The sequence below is a fragment of the Lycium ferocissimum genome, unplaced genomic scaffold (assembly GCF_029784015.1).
Source record: "Lycium ferocissimum isolate CSIRO_LF1 unplaced genomic scaffold, AGI_CSIRO_Lferr_CH_V1 ctg1986, whole genome shotgun sequence".
Taxonomy (NCBI): Eukaryota; Viridiplantae; Streptophyta; class Magnoliopsida; order Solanales; family Solanaceae; genus Lycium; species Lycium ferocissimum.
Window position 1 is genome coordinate 58,893 of NW_026718682.1, and position 20,401 is coordinate 79,293.

The window sequence follows — 20,401 nt, forward strand, 5'->3', positions numbered from 1 at the left end:
GGGACGTATTTCCCACCCCACACTTAAATCATGCTTTGCCCTCGAAGCATATAGATGGAAATTTTTTAAAAACAAAGTAAGGCAAGAAATACTCCCTGAGGCCCACTAGGGCCTAGTCATCATCCTCATCATCCTCAGCCTCGCCATCAGACGGCTCGGCATCTTCTTCCTCATCATCCTCAGCATCCTGTGCCTGGGATTCTTCTTCACTACCTTCCTCCATCTCAGCGGCTATGAGATCCGCAGAACACAAGTCTTCATCAGCGGGCAGCCTGCCCTCCTCTCCAATGAGCACTCTTGAGTAAGTGGTGTGAGGACACTCCGCAAACACACTCGAGATATCCAGCTCAAACTGCTCACTAGCGAGTACCGCTATCTTGTATAGTTGTGTTAGCACGGTTGATTGAGCCGATCTCTCTTGTGCTGGAGTCAAGTTGAACTTGCTCTGCTCAGGGGCTTTGACATTAGAGATGTCTATCATGTTATCTGGGCACTCAAGCACCCTGTCATACTTACTCTCCAAATGCGGGACCAACTTCCTCAGATATGCTGTAAGTGTGTTTCCGAAGCTGAGCTTGAGGGATTTGCCCTCTCTGATGCGGATCATATCCTGAAGCATCCAGTATCCAATGTTGACCGGCTGCCCAGTCAAGAAGAAGTACACTATTGCCACTCTCTCTTTCAGCACGGTGGTGAAGTGGTCAAGAGGCATAATGCGGTAATTTAGTAGCCGTAGCCACACTCGTGCCTCCTTCATAAAATCACCCATTAGCATAGTCTTGTGCTTCCTCGGGTCCTCTCGGTATCTTGCCCACTTAGCCATGGACTCAGGGCCACACAAGGTTTCCCGAATGGCCTTATAGTCAGGCCTTTTTATGAACTCAAGCAATGGGCCCACGGGGTGGTCTGGAACTCCCAAATGTGCACACAAAGTGGAGGCTGTCAACGGCACCCATTCATCCCTCAATTTCACTGAATGATGAAGCTCGCCACCCTCTGTTCTTGCCAACATCATGTTGGAGTAAAGCTCCAGAACCATGTCAATGTTTACCGGCCCTGGGTTATCAAATACCGAGCTCCAGCCCATTCCGACTATTTGATTGTAAATTCCCTTGAAATTTTTCTTCAACGCCACCTTGTTGACAGGCCGTTCATGCACATATCCATCAGCCAAGGGGAACTCTTTGTACCATTCTTCTGCCAAACCAGCCCCGTAAAAGGTAGGTCGAGGCCTATGGGAAGAGGCCCGAGGGATAGGGACCACTGGTTGCTTTCCACTACGAGTTGTTGCCCCTTTCTTAGTGGCGGTGTGCTTGCCACCTCTACTCCTCTTGGAACCTTGTGAAGGGCCTGACTCGTCCACTTTACCTTTTCCTTTGTTCACCATTGTACCTGTGGAGATTCAAAACACAAACATCCAACTTCGTTAGCAAATCTTAAACCAAGTGGGGTCGTGAAACGACCCCACACTTATTGCAACGACCCAACTTACACTTATTGCAAGCCGTGTGTTTATGCATTGAATGTTCATCTTTCTTGATGTTCGGGTACTCTTATGGCTTTAATGACTCTCCAGTGGGGTCGTGAAACGACCCCACACTTACTTCCGACTATGATACACAAAACTCAAAACAAAGAAGTTAACTAATTTTTAGCCTAAAACGACAAAATTAATGAAATAAAGACTATCCTACAAAACAAGGAAAAGCATGTTGAATGACCTATGGGTGTTCATGGCAATGCCCTATGGTTTAGAATGTTGTTTCAAGTTTATTTGCTACTCAAGACTTCACAAAAATCACACGAAACTTAATTGAGGAATTTTATCAAGCAACTTGTGGGCATAGAACTATCCCTTGAAGTTTTGCAACAATGGAGGGTTGTAAAACCCTCCCTTATGTTTGGGAATCATTGTTCTAGCATCCAACACTCTTTACAAACACACAATACCAAAACATCCATCCAAATTCGCCCAACCCACAAACCCTTGTTTATCAATCTCTCAACCCAACAAAAAGGGGAAAAAAGGAATGGGATTTCATTGATGAAAACACACGAATTCTTACCTTGTGTTGTGGAGGAGATGATTTACACTACTTTCCTTGGAGTTGGAAGGGATTGGGAGAAGGGTTTTGGTGTTTGGGTTCGGTTGGGATCTGTTTTAGAGAGAGGGGAGGGTTTTGTGAGAAGTGGGGAATAAGTGGGGGTCGGCCGTGTCTTATTCTTTTAAAAGAATTCGAACTGGGCCGACCCGTGCGTTGGCCATGCGTCGCATGGTCAGCGCACAACATCCCCCTTTCTGAACTTTACACTTAGAAAAATTTTGCTCTGATTTCCCTTCATGCGCTGGCCATGCGTCGCATGACCAGCGCACAAAACACCCCCTCTCGAACGTCGCATGACCATGCGACGCAAGCACACAATGCACCCCTTTCTGAACTTTATACTTAGCCAAAATTTTGGCTCTGAGTGCTGATCATGCGCTGCCCATGCGACGCATGGTTAGCGCACAATACACCCCTTTCTGAACTTTATACTTAGCCAAAATTTTGGCCTGCTTACCCCTTGTGCGATTGCCATGCGACGCATGGGAATAGCACACACAAACCTGGAGCTGTTTCATTAACTGCTTCGAGCGTTTATTGTTCCTGCTCATTATTTGGTCCTGCAACATGAACACACACATGACATATATGCTACAAAAGTTGGGTTGCCTCCCAACCAGCGCCTTAGTTAAGGTCGTGGCACGACACTTTTTTTTTTTTGAATTGTTACATTACAAACTCGGGTTGCCTCCCGAGAAGCACCTGAGTTAACGTCGCGGCACGACGCATATCCTTCTCTACTCGTCATCGAGGAGCACTTGCTCCTTTTCCTTGTCAAAATTTCCGCCCCAATATCGCTTGAGGCGCTGTCCATTGACCAAGAACTTGCGCACCCCATCCGTAGTTTGTATTTCGACGGCCCCATGGGGTGTGATTTTCGTCACCACAAATGGGCCAGACCATCGGGACTTAAGCTTTCCCGGAAACAACCGCAGCCTAGAGTTAAAGAGTAGTACCTGCTGCCCTGGTGCGAACTCACGATGTTGTATATGCTTGTCATGCCATCGCTTTGTTTTCTCCTTGTACAGCTTTGCATTCTCATACGCCCCCAATCTGAATTCATCAAGCTCGTGCAGCTGCAACAACCTCTTCTCTCCAGCCAAGCTCATATCAAGATTGAGCTTTTTGATTGCCCAATATGCTTTGTGCTCTAGCTCAACCGGCAAATGACATGCCTTCCCATAGACTAACCTGTACAGAGAAGCTCTGATGGGGGTTTTATATGCTGTGCGATACGCCCGTCATCTAACTTCATTGCCCAATCCTTCCTCTGAGCGTTCACAGTTTTCTCTAAGATTTGCTTTACCTCTCTATTTGAGACCTCTACCTGTCCGCATGTCTGTGGGTGGTAAGCTGTAGACACCTTATGCTTCACCCCATATTTCGCCAGAAGGTTCTTCAGCAGGCTGTTGCAGAAGTGGGCACCCCCATCGCTGATCATAGCCCGTGGAGTTCCAAACCTCGCGAATATATTCTTTCGCACAAAATTCACCACCACCTTCGCATCATTGGTTGGAAGAGGGACTGCCTCTACCCATTTTGAAACATAATCGACAGCAAGCAGAATGTACCTGTTACCGAAGGATGGTGGGAAGGGTCCCATAAAGTCGATGCCCCAAACGTCAAATATCTCCACCTCTAATATGTTCGTCAAAGGCATCTCGTGCCTCTTAGAGATGTTTCCCGTTCGTTGACATCGATCACAACTTCTAGCAAATGCATGGGCATCTTTGAAGAGGGTGGGCCAATAGAAGCCAGATTGTAATACCTTAGCCACAGTACGATCACCTTGAAAGTGTCCCCCGTATGGGGAAGAATGACAACTCTCCAACACTTGACCCACCTCAGTCTGTGGAATGCATCTCCTCACTAGCTGATCAGTTCCTTGCTTAAACAAATACGGCTCATCCCATATGTAAAACCGTGAGTCATGATATAACTTCTTTCTCTGCTGTGAAGTGGCTTCAGGTGGGTACACCCCACTTACGATCAAGTTCACAATATCAGCATACCATGGGACTTCGGCAGCAGGAATTGCAAATAGCTGCTCGTCAGGGAAAGACTCTCGAATTTGAACATCCTCCACAAAATGGTTATGGTTGTCCAATCTAGACAGGTGGCCTACAACTTGGTTCTCCGCTCCCTTCCGATCTTTAATCTCAATATCAAATTCTTGCAATAGAAGAATCCACCGAATCAACCTAGGTTTAGCATCCTTCTTGCTGAATAAGTAGCAAATAGCTGCATGGTCTGTGTAAACAATAACATGTGTTCCAACAAGATAGGACCGAAACTTATCAAACGCATAAACCACAGCTAGCAGCTCCTTCTCTGTCACAGTGTAATTCAATTGGGCAGCGTCTAACATCTTGCTAGCATAGTAGATAGAATGAAAAACTTTCTCTCGTCGCTGTCCCAGCACAGCCCCCACAGCGTTGTCACTTGCATCACACATTAACTCGAATGGCAAGTTCCAGTCAGGTGCAATGATTATTGGTGCAGTTACCAATCTCTTCTTTAGACCGTCAAAGGCTTTAATACATGCATCATCAAATAGGAATTTCACATCCTTTTCAAGTAATCTGCACATCGGACTTGAGATCTTTGAAAAATCCTTTATGAAGCGACCGCAGAATCGTATGCCGAGGAAACCGCGCACACCCTTGACCGATATGGGGGTGGCAGCTTCTCAATGACCTCCACTTTTGCACGATCAACCTTATGCCCTCTCTTTGAAACCTTGTGCCCAAGGACTATGCCTTCTCGACCATAAAGTGACATTTTTCCCAATTCAAGACCAGGTTAGTTTCTTCACATCTTGCCGAAGTGCAAGCAAACTCCCTCGAATACCGAAAAATCATCCATGAACACTTCTACGAAGTCCTCAACCATCTCTCGAAAAAATAGCCATCATGCACCTTTGGAAAGTCGCGGGTGCATTACACAACCCAAATGGCATGCGTTTGAAAGCATATGTGCCATATGGGCATGTAAACGTGGTCTTCTCCCCCGATCCCTGGGCAGCAATCGCATCGATTGTTGGAATAGCCATCTAGAAAACAATAAAACTCTTGCCCGGCAAACCTGTCTAGAATTTGATCTATGAAGGGAATAAGATAATGATCCTTTTTGGTTGCCTCGTTCAGCTTGCGATAATCCATGTAGATTCTCCATCTAGTGATTGTTCTAGTAGAAATGAGCTCGTTTTTGTCATTTGTAATCATCCCTCCTTTCTTCGGGAATATGTTCGTCCAAAATGAAAAAAATAATGCCCGAATCTAACCACTTGATTACCTCTTTTGACAAGATTGTTCGTTGAGGCATCGATCATCCATGAGTATCTTGTGCATGCACGGCTGCGGGGCTAATTGTCACATCGACTTTATTAGGGTGTGAATATTCGGGAGCGAACCCGAAACTCTTATTACACACATATGTAATGAATCCGTTAGAAAGGAATACATAATTTTTTTTTTTTTCACTAACGTCATAAGACTGTGACACGGAACATCATAGTATATCGTCATTTGGAGCCGCTTATACATGACAACCCAATACCCACATCCTTCGCAAAGTCTCTAACTCCGAACAAATCATCATGGCACATATGCACTCTCCTCAGACAAGTGGAGATCGGACATCCATGCTGCTTAAACAAATACGGGTTCACCGCCGTATGAAACGCGCCCCCCGAAGAAGAGGTCGTGATAGCAATGGGAACATGGATGGTAACATAGAAAGAGACATAGTCATGCTAACAATATGGAGATGTAAAACGTACACATATGAGACGTATGATAAGTTCATATGGAACAATATCTCTTTACGTATGGAACATATCATGCGGTACATAGGGAATTGCAAATAGCCGCTCGTACATATGGAAAGACATGCTCTTGTTCGTCATATATTAGCGCCGAACAGCCGGCTCACCCACATAGCGCCAAAATGGTTATGGTTGTCCGGATGATAACGCCACCGAAGGTGGCAATGAAACATGTTTCCTTCCCATTCCCCACCGTATCATCCCCAATTTAATATCGGGTATCTTGCATGAAAGCCCAAAGAATCATGTACTCGTCGGAGGGACGTAAGGTCGGAAACCTCAACCTGGAGTAATTAGCTCTCTTTGTCTCACCTTGAAGGATCGATAATCATAAGGCGAGACTACCAACAAGAGAATAACATTAAGAGAACGTAGAACATGTCATTTCGTACCATATCGATCATGTCATATCATAGCGTATCGTGTCCTGTCATAGCATATCATCTCATATCAAATCATGTCGTGTCATATCATGTCATGTCATGTTGTGTCATAGTCATTCTCTCATATTTGACATCATCATGATCATCATAGAATCATAGTCATTGTTTTAGTCATAAAAACTTTCAAAAGTTTGCAAAACTTGGATTTGGAGAAGAATGAATATTTTGGAAAACATTTATGAACCTTTAGAAGATAGAATGACATCCAAAAAACTTCCTTTCTCGTAGGTACGGAAATAAGCCAAATGGAGCCATAGGAGGAAATTAGGGAATAGCGGGCCCACCTCGAGTCAAATGAGGTGGCGTATATAATTTACGTATAATACGTTTCATGACATGACTTATGAGAGTTTCAGGGTAAACGGATCCTATTCATGCAAGTTCTAGGTGTTTAGACAATTCTTTCAACTATTCATGAGCACTTAATTCAATGATTATTGAATGAATAGTAGTCAAATTCAAGCTCGGATTTCTAGAATTAGAGTAATCCCCGAGACACGTATTCAAGCCTATTACATCTAAGACATGCCAAAGAAGGAAGAGTGAATACATACCATCTTTCCGCTCCTTCGCTACTCCAAATTAGTTGCAAATTCAAAATCTACAATTTGGTCATGTTTACCAAACATTGATTAGCGCATTTAGAATTGGATTCTTAAATGAAACTTGGCTACCGAAATTTGAAGGGACTTCCCCCGTAAATACACCATCCCCAAAATCCAACTCGGCTCATTTTAATCTAACAATGGGGGAATTGGCGGCCAAAGTATCAATAATACCAACAATTATTCTAACAATACTTCAATATTCAATTCAATCCAATTCAATTCAATTCAATTCACATAATCTTCCAACAACTCAAATAACATACTACTTTATCCGAAACCTTCAACCTCAACAATATCCATACATTCCATCGGACCATAATCCACAACGACGACAACTAGAATGTCAAATAACATCAATTTACATTAACTTACCAAAGCTCCTATTAACCGACCATAACCACTTCTCACATATTTTCATGCATTTTCATCCATCCCTTTACATTACAACAACAAACAACATTCCACATAGAATCAATCCATTCTTTCCATGCAACAAAACAACGCGACCAACTCATACGACACAACACATATAACACAACACACGGCCAACACTACTCCAAACGGCTACCATTCCAACATATTACATTCATGGTTTTTCAATCCCTTTACATTATGGATTTCACAACACAACAATCAAACTACCAAAATAAAATCAATTCATCACACCTCCACAATACTACTTCTACATGAGTCACCAAATATTCATTTCTAATATGAAATTCATGATCACAACAACCAAAATGTTACATAAAATTAGTGCCTTATTCCAACATACCATACGGCCACATCCATGCATACACACATCCCTTTTTTCATGCATTTCATTCATTTTTCCTCACTACAATATACATAACCATCCATAACATATAAAGAAGGATCGGTTCCTTACCTTTTTCCATTTGTCTTCCTCTTGGCTAAAGTCATGAACTTGCAAGTATGAATGGTTTTCTTGCTCCAAAAATTACACCATGTTGAAGAGGACCCTTGAATTGGTAGGAATACTAGGAGAAATAATTTTTCCTTGATCAATTTCCATGGCCTCAATTTTTTTTGCCATGCGAAACTACTATATTCTCTCTTCTTCTTTTTTTTTGTTCTTTCTTTCTCTCCAAATTAATTATGAAGAATAGGCCATCTTTCTCTATATATATACTTGCCCCCTTTAAATATAAAATGGCCACATGCCCCCTTCTTCATTTTTCTAGAGATTTCTTCCCTTTTTTCTTGAATTCTTTTCTTTGAATTAGTCAAAGAAGACTAATTTTCCTACAATAACCAAATGTGGCCACTTGTCTTATTTTATACACTTTGGTCCATATATATTCATCACATGGCCATCTTGGAAATTTCAAGAATTTTCTTGCATATTTGTGAGATTACCATTTTACCCCTAGGCTTCCATAATATTACCATGAACCATTTTTGAATACTTTTACCCTTGGCCTTTTCCAATATTTCCATACTAGTAAGGTTCATAAATAATATTCACAACCCACTTGTACATTAAAATAATTTTGGAAATAGTCTTGCCTTTAACTTCTCGCAATTATCCCGAATTATTTGATCGTATCCACGAGTATAACATCCTCCAATAAAATCATAAGCGTCTCGTGCCTTAAAACCAAGTTGGAAAATAGCCCTGTTGTTAACTTTCCGCAATTGACTCGGAATATTCGAATGTACAAAATGCGAGGTATAACACTAATTCCCTGAATATCAGATATCTGCCACCTCAATGCTCTTTTGTGGGACTTCAATACTTTGAGACAAATACTAACCTCTTCGGTGGTCAACTCTGCTGCCAATATCACTGGCAAGGTATTCCCCTCACCTAAGAATGCATATTTAAGATGGGCGGGCAGGGGCTTCAATTCCAACTTCGGAGGCTCTTCAATTGATAACTTCGGAGTTACTCCCATTGTCTTGTCTAAGTGCTTAAACTCGCCTGCCCGAATATAAATACTCGCCATATCCAGAATCTACACCATCTCAACTGCCGCCGTGTCACCAAAAATATCATCCCCCACCTAGGCTCTCTCCAATGGATCATGAGAAGTGATGAGTGGCCTTCGTGTATCATCATTCAGAACAGTAATGGCGGACAGCTCCTCATAGATTGCAGGCATCTTCAGAGCTTGGTATACATTGAAAACCTCTACTTTATCATGTACTCGCATGGTAAGCTGCCCAGCAGCTACATCAATAAGTGCTCTCCCTGTGGCCAAGAACGGACGCCCTAAAATAAATGGGACTTTCGGGTCTAGCTCGAAATACAATATCACGAAGTTAGCAGGAATTATCAACGACCCTACTTGTACCAATACATCTTCAATAATGCCTTTGGGTCTTGCTAACGATCTGTCTGCCAGCTGAAGAACTATAGTGGTTGGTCTGGGCACTCCCAAAACTATCTTCCAGAAGATAGACGAAGGCATCAGATTTATACTTACACCTAGGTCACAAAGTGCTCGAGCAACAACCTGTGTCCCAATAGAAATCTCAATAGTGAAACTTCCGGGATCCTTCAATTTTGTGGGCAACTTGTTCTGAATACGAGAAGTGCACTCCTCAGTAAGTGCAACCGTGGCATACTCTGTGAAACGGCTCTTGTTTGCAACAATATCTTTGATGTACTTAGCATACTTTGGAATACCCTGCAGCATATCGACCAAGGGGACGTTCACGTGTACCTGCTTAAGCAAATCAAGAAACTTCTTGTAAGTAGCCTCTTCTTTCTGTCTTGCTAGATGTTGAGGGAATGGAGGCGGTGGCTTTGCAACCACGGCCTGTGGCTGCTTTGCCACTGGTGCCTCGACTGCCTTCTCTTTTTCACTTATTTCTATGGCAATCTTCTCTGCCAGTTTTCTTTGAAGCCACTTCCTCTAGTTCTCTCCCATTTCGCAGAGTTACAACATTGCAAGGCTTAGGATTCACATCTGTGTCACTTGGAAGTCTTCCAGGTGGTCTAGTATTTTGTGCACCAGCTATCTGTCCCATCTGCCTCTCTAAATTCCGCACAGCCAAATCACGATTCTGATTATCTGCTATTAACTTTTGCTGGTCTATCATCATCTTCTGCATGTCACCCATCATCATTTTCATCATCTCTTCCATACTGTTTGTGGGAGCTTGAGGAGTAGGTGTTGACTGATAGTTTTGCTTCTGATTACCTGAGTTGTCACTCCACCTGAAATTCGGGTGGTTCCTCCAATTTGGGTTGTAGGAATTTTCGTATTGATTGTTGTTTCCTTGCCCCTTGCCTGCATTACCCACAAAGTATATGGATGCGGGATTTGCAGGGCATTCATCACTGTTGTGACCCTCTCCGCAGACATCACAAAAGGCTATGGCTTGCTGCACTGCATGCACCTGTGGTGGCGCTTGCGACGCAGCTAACTTCTTGAGTTCGGTGCGCATGGCATCAATCTGTGCTGATAATGTTGTAAAATTATCCACTTTAAAGACACCCGGTACCTTTCTAACTGAACTGCTAGCCACGTCATCCTGCCAGTCTGGAGTGCTCTGAGTAAACCTGTTCAATAGTGTGAATAGTTCTTCATAGCTTAGATCAAGAGCCTGCCCTCCTGCAGCAGTGTCTAGTGATGACTTATGTTGGGCATCCAGACTCTCAATAAATGTGTGTGCCAGAACTTCATTCGTCTGATGGTGGTGAGGACAATCTCTGAGAAGACCCTTAAACCTCTCCCACGCTTGATACAAATTCTCTCCATTTTTCTGCCTGAATGACATGATCTCCCTTCGGAGGTGCGCTGTCTTTCTTTGGTGGGAAGAACCTTGTCAAGAATTTCGTCGCCAAATCATCCCATGAAGTGATAGAATTTGCGGGCTCTGCTAATAACCAATTACTTGCATTCCCCAATAGAGAAAAGGGGAACAATGTCAGCCGCACATATTCTTTAGTGACCCTTCCAGTAGCAAAAGTATCAACAATCTGCAAAAAGGTATGGATGTGACGCTGGGGATCCTCGTGTGACATTCCCGTGAATTGCCCACTAGAGTGAAGTAGCTGAATCATGGGATGCTTCAGCTCAAAGTGCCCTTCGATGGTGGGTTTGACAATGCTCGAAGTTACATCTACCACACGAGGCACTGCAACCTCTCTCACTTTCGTTGGTGGATTATTAGCCATGATCACAGGTAATTCTACGACAGCCTGCGGGTTCTGCAATAAATTCAAATCTCTCCTGCGCCGATTGAAAGTACGTTCAGGCTCAGGATCGAATTCCTCAAGATTGTTTTGACTCGCAGTCCTTCGCATTCGAGTAAAGTACCTGCAATCAAGTAACAGCTAAGATCAAGACATTAATACTTGGATAAAATGAAGCAATAAAATTTATTATGCCAAAGATAATTAATTTTTAAGTCCCCGGCAACGGCGCCAAAAACTTATTGCGTCCAAATGCGCACGCAAGTGTACGTGGTCGTACAAGTAATAAAGTGATTATATAAAATCGGATGTCGAACCCACAGAGACTTATGACCAATATTTCACGAAAATAAACTATTGCTTACTATCTATGCAAGTGAAGAATAAAAGTGTTGGTTCTTTTATAACTAAATGCTATAATGTAATTGACTAATAATGTATCCAGAAATTGTGCTTAGAACGTAATTGAGAATGGCTTTTATCAAGATTTTAGAAGTATTCCGGGGTCGTGGTTGGTTCACCAATCCTATTGAGTCACTAAGTATCACAAGTATCACACCTTAGCAACTTTGTTCACAATAGCTAATTAACCGGATTATTAATCTCGTAGTATTCTTTCGAACCACTACTCGCCGATTCGAGATAATTCTCCTCCTATATTCCTATGATATTGACCTATCAAGAATGCAATAAGAGCACGGTATATAATTGATTGCGGTAACTAAGTATATTCCTATCCTAGTCACAAATCCTAGCCCAACTTTAGGGATATTCAGATCACAATCTCATTACTTCTTCTCCAAATTAACAACGTCTTTCCCAAGTACGTATATCAATGAGTAAATAAAACTCAATTGTTGCACAGACAATCAAGAAATTAAACACAGAAGTAACGAAGCAATTGCATACGAACACGCTACTAAGATTGAAATACTTGTCAAACGTCAATATTCATGGCTACGCCACAACCCCAGAATTTAAGTGTTTAGTTACACATGATTCGATAATGGAAACAAGAATTCATGATTAACATAGGGTTTTGATGTAAAGAAAAATAATAGAAGAGGAATAAAACCTAGAAAGAGTTTCACAAGTCTCAAAATTCGTCCAAGCCGCCTTTCTAATGTTAAAAACGGCTATTTATATGCTAGGGTAAATATGAGATAAGTTGGCCCAATCCCGATCTAAGTAGGACAACTGACGCCGCTTGTGCGCTGGCTGTGCGTCGCATGGCCAGCGCATGACCTCCTTTATGTTCTTCTTGTACGGCGCATGACCAACGCATGGTCTGTTTGAGATTCAGGAATGGTTTTCTTCGGCGGGCGTGCGGCGCATGCCGCCGTACGAGACCCTTCGTGGTCGATTTTGCCTTCAAGTCGGAACCTCCTTCGCAACGTTCAATCGACGTACATAGCCTCGAATCACTCAAAACTGCCGGAATACCCTTCGTTGGTCCTTGTTGTACCTATTCATACAAACATACCAACATAAGCTCATATACAACAATTCGCATTCAAAACTGCGATGAAAGTGCTAAGAAGTAAAGTGTAAATGACACTAAATCTAGATATTTGTGCCAAATATCAAACGTTATTTGGAGGTTTACCAACCTTACGTCACTCCATTGCTCTCAGTATAATATATATATATATAATATGAATTCACACCCCGATCGATAATTGGTGGGTACGGCACCTAGTGTGCGCTATATATATATATGTATTGCCACCACTGGTCAGTTGGGTACGATACGATGATGATTACGCCCACAGAGGTTGGTACGATATGATATTACACCCACAGAGGTTGGTACATTATATATATATATATATATATATATATATACACACACACACACATACATACATACATGCATACATATACTCCCTTCACTTATCTCTTTACATTGATTTTTCATATATGCTCTCCTTGCCTTACATACTCGGTACGTTCATTCGTACTGACGTCCCTTTTATCGAGAGATGCTGCATTTAAGTCTTACAGATCCACGTAGATAGACAGACGAGCCTCCCTAGTAGGTTACCTAGCTCAGTGATTCGTTGGCCTGCTCCATTCCTTCGAGGTTGCCATATGGTGTCGGTATGCAATGGTATATATATATTTTGGGTATGGCGGGGCCCTGTCCTGACGTTATGACACTCATGATACTCTTAGAGGCTTGTAAATGTAAGTCTTGTGTATAGTAGTGTTGTGTGGACTCGTCGACCTATGTTTTCTTTGTACAATCTCCATGGTGGTCTCATCGGCCCGTAGATCTATATATATGTATGCATGCTTATGTCCTGAGTGATGTTCATTGGTGGGCTCTCATTACTATTCTCTTTAGCATATGGTGGCCTTGTTGGCCCTTATTGTTATTAGGTTGGATTGTTAAGTACTATAGGTTGGTGCTTGGCAAGTATGGCCCGGGTGTCAATCCCGACCCTCTGGTTTGGGGTGTGAAAAATTGGTATCAAATCAGGTCTGTCCTAGGGATGTCTAAAAGCCATGTCTAGTAATGTCTTGTTTATGAGTGTGTAGTGCACCACACTTATATTTTTTTTTAAATGAAAACCACCAAACAAGTTTGGCAGTGCTTTATTAAAATAGAAAGTTTTATGTACAAGAAAGGAAAAAGAAAACAAATAAAAAAAAAATAGAAATAAAAATGTAAACTACATCCAAAGACTGTATAGAAGCTTGTCTACTGTAGATCCTCTGGCCTTGACTTGACACCATCTCAAACACCTATAAGCTCTCACTAGGTGCTATGGTTCAAAGTCTAATGAATAAAGATTCAGGCTTCCAGGATGGAGTAAGATTCTTCTATTATTTCTTCAGATCCAGCTGTTATCTCCTTGACATTATGTTGCACTTTGTTTTCCATTGTCTCTAATTTCTTAAATGAACAGATCTTTAGAAGTATTACAAAAGAATGAGCACGTACACATGCTAATACCACTCTTGTAATCCTGCCAAAACATTTTCATTCAAGTATATGCTGTTACTCATGGCATGTGTAAATGTAGCCTTATTGCTGCTACTGAGCTCCAATGTTGCTGTTAATCTCCAGGAATGTGATGGTCCTTAGCTTGCCTCATTCTCATGTATGGTATACGTGCCTTCTCTGTGTTTAGAATTTGCCTTGCTTTCATAGGAAGTCAATTGAAACTATCAAACTGATGAACACCTACAAAATCAAAAACATAGTTAGTTAAAAAATCAGCCAGGCCATTTCCTTCTCTCAGAACATACTCCACCCTCACTTCCTTATCCCTCCTCAGTCTTGAGATATTATTTATAATCATTGATATACTCCATGGAGCCTCCCATTGTCCTGTTAAAATCATTTTCATAGTCATAGAGTCTGTTTCTATCACTACTGGTAACAAGCTGTGTGCAACACAATACTTGAGACCCTCCTGCAGTGCCATTGCTTCAGCCACCAAATTTGAACCATCTGATATTCTTCTTGCTGCTGTAAACTGTAAATCACCTGCTGCATTTCTAATACAAAAGGCGACAGAACTTGGTCTAGGATTTCCTCTAGAAGCTCCATCAGAATTACATTTGAACAACCCTTGGCATAGGAAATGTTACACCCCGTATCTTCGAAGAAGCACTTATCAAATTTGAAACATAAGTACGTTGAGTTACGGTTAAGTAAAACCACTTTGAAATATAAGCAAGCATTATCAAGTACATTTAATGAGTGAAGGGTGTATACAAGGTATAGCGAAAGGTTTTATAAGGAAATGAGTGGAAGAAATGGAGTAGTACGACTTTGGAAAAAGGATGGGTAAAGTTTCGTGTGAAAATTTGGGTCCAGCTTGAGGGACAAATATCTCTTAGCATATGAAGTGTTTTGAAGTGAAACAAAATCCTAAAATAAAGTTCGTCGAGTCTAGTTTCCGACGCAACAAACTGCTCGTCGATAGGATATCAGAGTAGAGAATTATGGATGTTACAAGTTCAGCTGACAGAGCAGAAACGCGCGCTACAGTACTGCTACAGTACCGACCTACTACGCGTTGAAATAGGGAGAGAGGGAATCACAAAGTAAGCAATTTTCAAGTGACGGAGTATTAATCGAAGCTCGGATAAACGCATGGATGTGATTCTAGTATGGTTTTGCGGTGAATTCAAGGTGGATATTAAAGATATCGCTGTTTTAACAAAAATAAGGTATGAATCTCTCCTTATTAATATTACTTTTGGTTAGTTACGAAGATAGAGTGATGAAATGGTTGTATAACAAAGTTGTTGGTTGAGAAATTGGACAAACATCGCATGAGATGTTTTATGGAATATTTTGGTATTGATGGTAATGTTGTTGATGTTGGTGCTGTTGTAGTTGTTGTTTTGTTGGTATTGAGATTTTGGGCTAGGCATATAAACAGGGGAGGTGCTGCCCGAATTTCAGCAGATTATAAATGGATTTATTTGAAGGACTAAGACAAGCGTATAACGATGAGTCTAACGATTGTGTGAATCCTATTAAGTGTAGACTTGCAAGCTCGGACGAATAAGAGTAGATAATTGGAGGCTGAACAGGTATGTTAAGGCTTTCCCTTTCTTTCATTTTGGCATGATCCTATGATACGAGCGAACAACGAGTAATCGAGTCTCCATATTACTCTACTCTTAGAAGTATTAGGAGCATCTCAGTTATTGATGATCCTGTACCCCTCTATTATGATTATTCCTTCTGTTCACGGGTCCTATATATTGTATCATGATAAGGTTAGTTTATGTTTATGCATTACATTCATTTGCATACATGCATATTGACCCATGACCAGCAGGCATTATATACGCGTATATTATGTATATTATATATATATGTATGGGGTATGGGAAAAGGGCGAGGCGCTATAGACGCATTACCATCTGATCAGTTGGTGCACAGTGATGATGATTATGATGCTCGAAGGGGCCAATATGATGATTATGATGCCCGACGGGGCCTATATGGGATAAGGATCGAGCCGAACGTTCTTCGGCACTATGACCTATGCATTGCATATCATATACCCTCAGAGGCATTTTTAGTAAGAAGAGATATACAGATATGTTTAGATAGTAAGACATACAGATGCATTCATACAGACATGTTCAGATAGTCAGACATATAGATGTATTCCGTCAATCAGTTTAGTTTATGATTCTCAGATTTTCTTCATAACTCCTATGTGTATGTTACTCTTTCCGCCTTACATACTCAAGACATTTTCCGTATCGACCCCCTTTCTTCTGGGTCGCGTTTCGAGCCCTATTGTGTACGGTCTAGGACTTCTCGTCGGCCTATTGAGAGCTCTATTGTTCTGGAGCTTGAGTCATTTTGGTATAGGTCCTTTGATATAGGCTTTGTTATACTCTTAGAGGTCTGTAGACATATGTGGTTGTGTATATACGGTTTGGTCAGCCATATCGATATAGTTCGTCTTGGATGTCCCCGTGTATACAAGCGACACTTTCGCTTGCATATTTGTTATATTTTGGTTAGCTGTGGCTCCTCAGGAGACAGGTTCATTCTGATATAAGGCATTATGATTCTACAGCATGCTTTTACATATTTCCACATTATCCTTAGCATCAGTCTGATTATATCTAACAGGTTCGTATACGAGTGTCCAACTCGGGCACTAGTCATGGCCCACCGATTTGGGTCGTGACAGGAAATTCCCATTTCACTATCTTGCTCACAATTCTTGGCCTGTATGCTTCAAAAACTTGTAAGATTTCAGGTATGCATCTTGGTAGGCTGTGCTGCCATGGCAACCTCAGTCTACACATTTGATATATGATCATGTTAATCTCATAAATCACTTTGTTGATGGACATCTTCCCCCCAAGTAGAACTGTATTCCTCCACCTCCATATCTGCCACATGGTAACCATTGGAATAGCTCTAAATATAGTTCTGAACTTTGAGGGGCAATCTGCTTTCCACCAGACCTGAAGAACTTGCTTGACTTGTTGAAACTGTGTTGTGATGCCAACAACAGTTTTAACATGTGTCCAAACTTTTGTAGAAACATTTCCTGTAACAAACAAATGATCCACAGTTTCATATTATCTTCGATCACAACAAGAACATCTTGCCTCAGTATCTATCCCAATCCTTCTTACTACCTTTCCAATTGGTATTTTAAACTTCCACAGCCTCCAGAAAAAAAAAGGATATCTTAAAAGGTACTCCTAATATCCATATGTTCTTAAAGACATCTGATTTGGATGCTTTTCTCCGTAGAAGTTCCCATGCAGTACCTACTGTGAATTTGCCTGAAGCTGTCATCATCCATCTTGGTCTGTCCCACTCTCCTGTTGGTTCATGAAAGTGCAATTCGTCTAATATATGATCTACAATGTCCATGGGGAATAATTGCTGCAACCTTCCTATGTTCCAACCATCCTGCAGCAATAGTTCTTTTACATCTTGAACACCTTCATCTATCACAAAATCATTAGGAACAATGTGATATAGAGCCCCTAACTTTGTCCAGTTGTCAAACCATACATTTGCAGTTCCACTCCTTGGTTCCCACCATATTTCATGTTCTATATTATCTCTAGCCTCTAGCATTACCTTCCATACTTGAGAACCTCCCTTCCACTGCACATTCTGAGAACTGCGCCTTTCAAGTATTTGATCCACATGTAGTTTGCCCATAGAGTATTTCTTGTCCTGAATTTCCACCAAAATTATGCACATAAGGCTTCAGATACATCAAACAAAGATCTAAAGCCCACTCCTCCTTCCTCTTTTGGCATACACAAGTTCAACCATGATGACCAATGTCTTCTTCTCGCCTTCCTCACTATTGTTCCGTAAGAATCTTGCAAATATTTTATGCGGATCATTGATAACACATTTCGAGGTTTGATAGCTGACAACAGATATATTGGCATGCTCATTAAAACATTAGTCATCAAACTTTTTCCGCCAAATGATAGTAATCTTCCTTTCCAAGTCTGCAGCTTATTCTTAACTTTCTTGATCAAATCATTATAATTAGCTTTCCTCTTCCTTGAGTGTGTAACAGGACAACCCAAGTATGTAAAAGGAAAAATGCCTCTTGAAAAACCAGTAATGTTTTCCATTTACTGTATCAACACATTAGACACTTAACTGTAGATATAGAAAGAGCTCTTGCCTTTGTTGATAAGTTGGCCTGATACCTGCTCATAGTCATGTAATACCTCCATAATCAGCTCCAAAGACCTAGGATCAGCAGATGTAAAAATTATTGTGTCATCTGCATATGCCAGATGATTCAGATTTGCACTCCATTTGGGCATTCCATAGCTTCTAAAATCATTGTTCTCAAATACGGAGTTCAATGCTCTAGATAAAACTTCAGCAGATAAGATGAACAGAGCAGGAGAGAGTGGATCTCCTTGTTTTACACCCCTAGGAGAGTGGAAGAAACCAGAAGCTTGGCCATTAAGGAGTATGGAATACCAGTTATTTTCTATCAACCTCCATATCATGTCTCTGAAAACTTATGCAAATCCCATCTTCCTTAAAACTTTGATTAAGTAACTCCATGACACTATATCATATGCTTTTGCCATGTCAAGCTTAAGCACTACATTAGCTAGTTTTCCCCTTAGTCTAATGTCAGTTACAACTTCTTGAGTTAGAAGGACATTTTCAATGATACATTTGCCCTTAACAAAACCAGATTGGTTAGGAGATATCCGAGATGGTAAATAACCTTCAAGCTTATCCTAAACTACTCTAGAAATAACCTTGTTGATGAAGTTACTGAGACTGATTGGTCTTATATCAGCAAAAGTCTCAATGTTATTCTTCTTTGGTAATAGTACCAGGTTGGTGTGTGTTATTTATTTGGGAAGAGTTTGCCCATCAAAGAAAGCTTTAATAACATTGTATACATCAGCACCTACAATGTCCCAACACACCTGATAAAATATACCAATCATAACATCTGGACCACCAGCACTACTGCAGATAATTCAAAAACTGCCTTCTTCACCTTCTCCAAGGTTGGCATGCTTGCTAGGAACATATTGTAGCAAATCAAAGTCTAATGGATCAACATCTTGAGAAAACTGCTGCTGATAAATCTGCAAGCTTCTTCTGCCAAAAGTGAATCCCCTTCTATCTATATCCCTTGCTGATTCTGAATTCTTTTGATCTGCAACCTTTTTCTCCTACCATTCACAAGTGGAAATACCTTGTATTCCTGTCTCCTTCAAGAAACTTGTCATATGTGACTTTTTTCTCGAAAATTCTTCCTCATAGTGAACATACTTCTTCAATTCTGCTTGTGCTTGTTGTAGCACCATCCTGTTCATAGGAGAAGGATCCTCTTCAAATAATTGTTCTTTAATTCTCACAACCTCTTCCCTTACTGTTAACTGCTTGAAAATATAACCTAAAGTTGCCTTACTCCATGCAGATAATGCAGTTTTCAGGTTCTTCAGCTTTAACTTAAAGCTGATAAAATCATCACCTTGAAAATCTGTACTCCATGCTTGATTAACCACCTCTAAGAATGATTGATGTACTGTCCAGAACTTTAGAAATCTGAAAGGCTTCCTTATGTGATATGAGATTTCCCCACAAGTAAGTAATAAAGGGGCATGGTCTGAGCCAGTTTTGGATAAATGTTCCACTTCCATATGTTCAAACCAATCCTGCAGTTTGGAATTTGCAATCATTCTATCCAACCTCTTGAAAATACAATCTCTACCAGCCCTCCCATTCCACCAAGTAAACAGACTCCCCTTGTAATTGATGTCAAACAACTCACATGAGTTAATGCAAAATCTTCATATTCATCTGGAAAGACAGGTAAACCACCAATCTTCTCATCTTCATTCATAATAACATTGAAGTCACCCCCTACTAGCCAAGGCAAGTCCACGTGATCAACTAAATTATATAGACTATCCCACAAAATGATTCATTCCAGATGATCACACTTTGCATATACCATTGTTACCAATAGTGACTTATTCCGCTCTTGGAAAAATAGCTTTACAGTTATTTGTTGTTCTAAATCCTGCATGATCTCCACATTCGCATTATCATTGACAAAGAACCGTATTTTACCATTGCAATTATAATTGGCATATCTCATGCCCAACTTCCTTCTAAATCTCTGAATATGCCTAAAGTGTTGAAAAGGCTCCATTAAAGCTATAATGGAAAATTTATGATGTATGTGCAGCATTTGGACTCTGTGAAAAGCTTGTTGTGTGTTCACAGACCTGATATT

At 41.0% G+C, this 20,401-nt stretch overlaps 1 protein-coding gene and 1 pseudogene across 1 annotated transcript; one reads left to right on the forward strand and one right to left on the reverse strand.

The window, feature by feature from the left end:
- Positions 1-9,009: 9,009 nt before the first annotated feature.
- LOC132043007 (uncharacterized) lies at positions 9,010-12,435 on the reverse strand. Its single transcript, XM_059433505.1, has 4 exons — positions 12,353-12,435; positions 10,850-11,274; positions 9,917-10,776; positions 9,010-9,864 (listed from the first exon to the last, which is right to left on the reverse strand). Exons 1-4 carry the CDS (start codon positions 12,433-12,435, stop codon positions 9,010-9,012), a joined length of 2,223 nt encoding a protein of 740 aa, XP_059289488.1.
- On the forward strand, positions 10,650-10,743 carry LOC132043008 (small nucleolar RNA R71; annotated as a pseudogene).
- Positions 12,436-20,401: the final 7,966 nt, after the last annotated feature.

Bases quoted from the DNA above. Each gene is read 5' to 3' on its own strand.
- LOC132043007 (XM_059433505.1), bottom strand. From the start codon at position 12,435: ATGCGTTGGTCATGCGCCGTACAAGAAGAACATAAAGGAGGTCATGCG. The intron at 11,275-12,352 runs GTCAGTTGTCCT...ACTTGATTGCAG, and splicing joins ACAGCCAGCGCACAAGCGGC to GTACTTTACTCGAATGCGAA. The intron at 10,777-10,849 runs GTAATTGGTTAT...ATTCTTGACAAG, and splicing joins TTCTCTATTGGGGAATGCAA to GTTCTTCCCACCAAAGAAAG.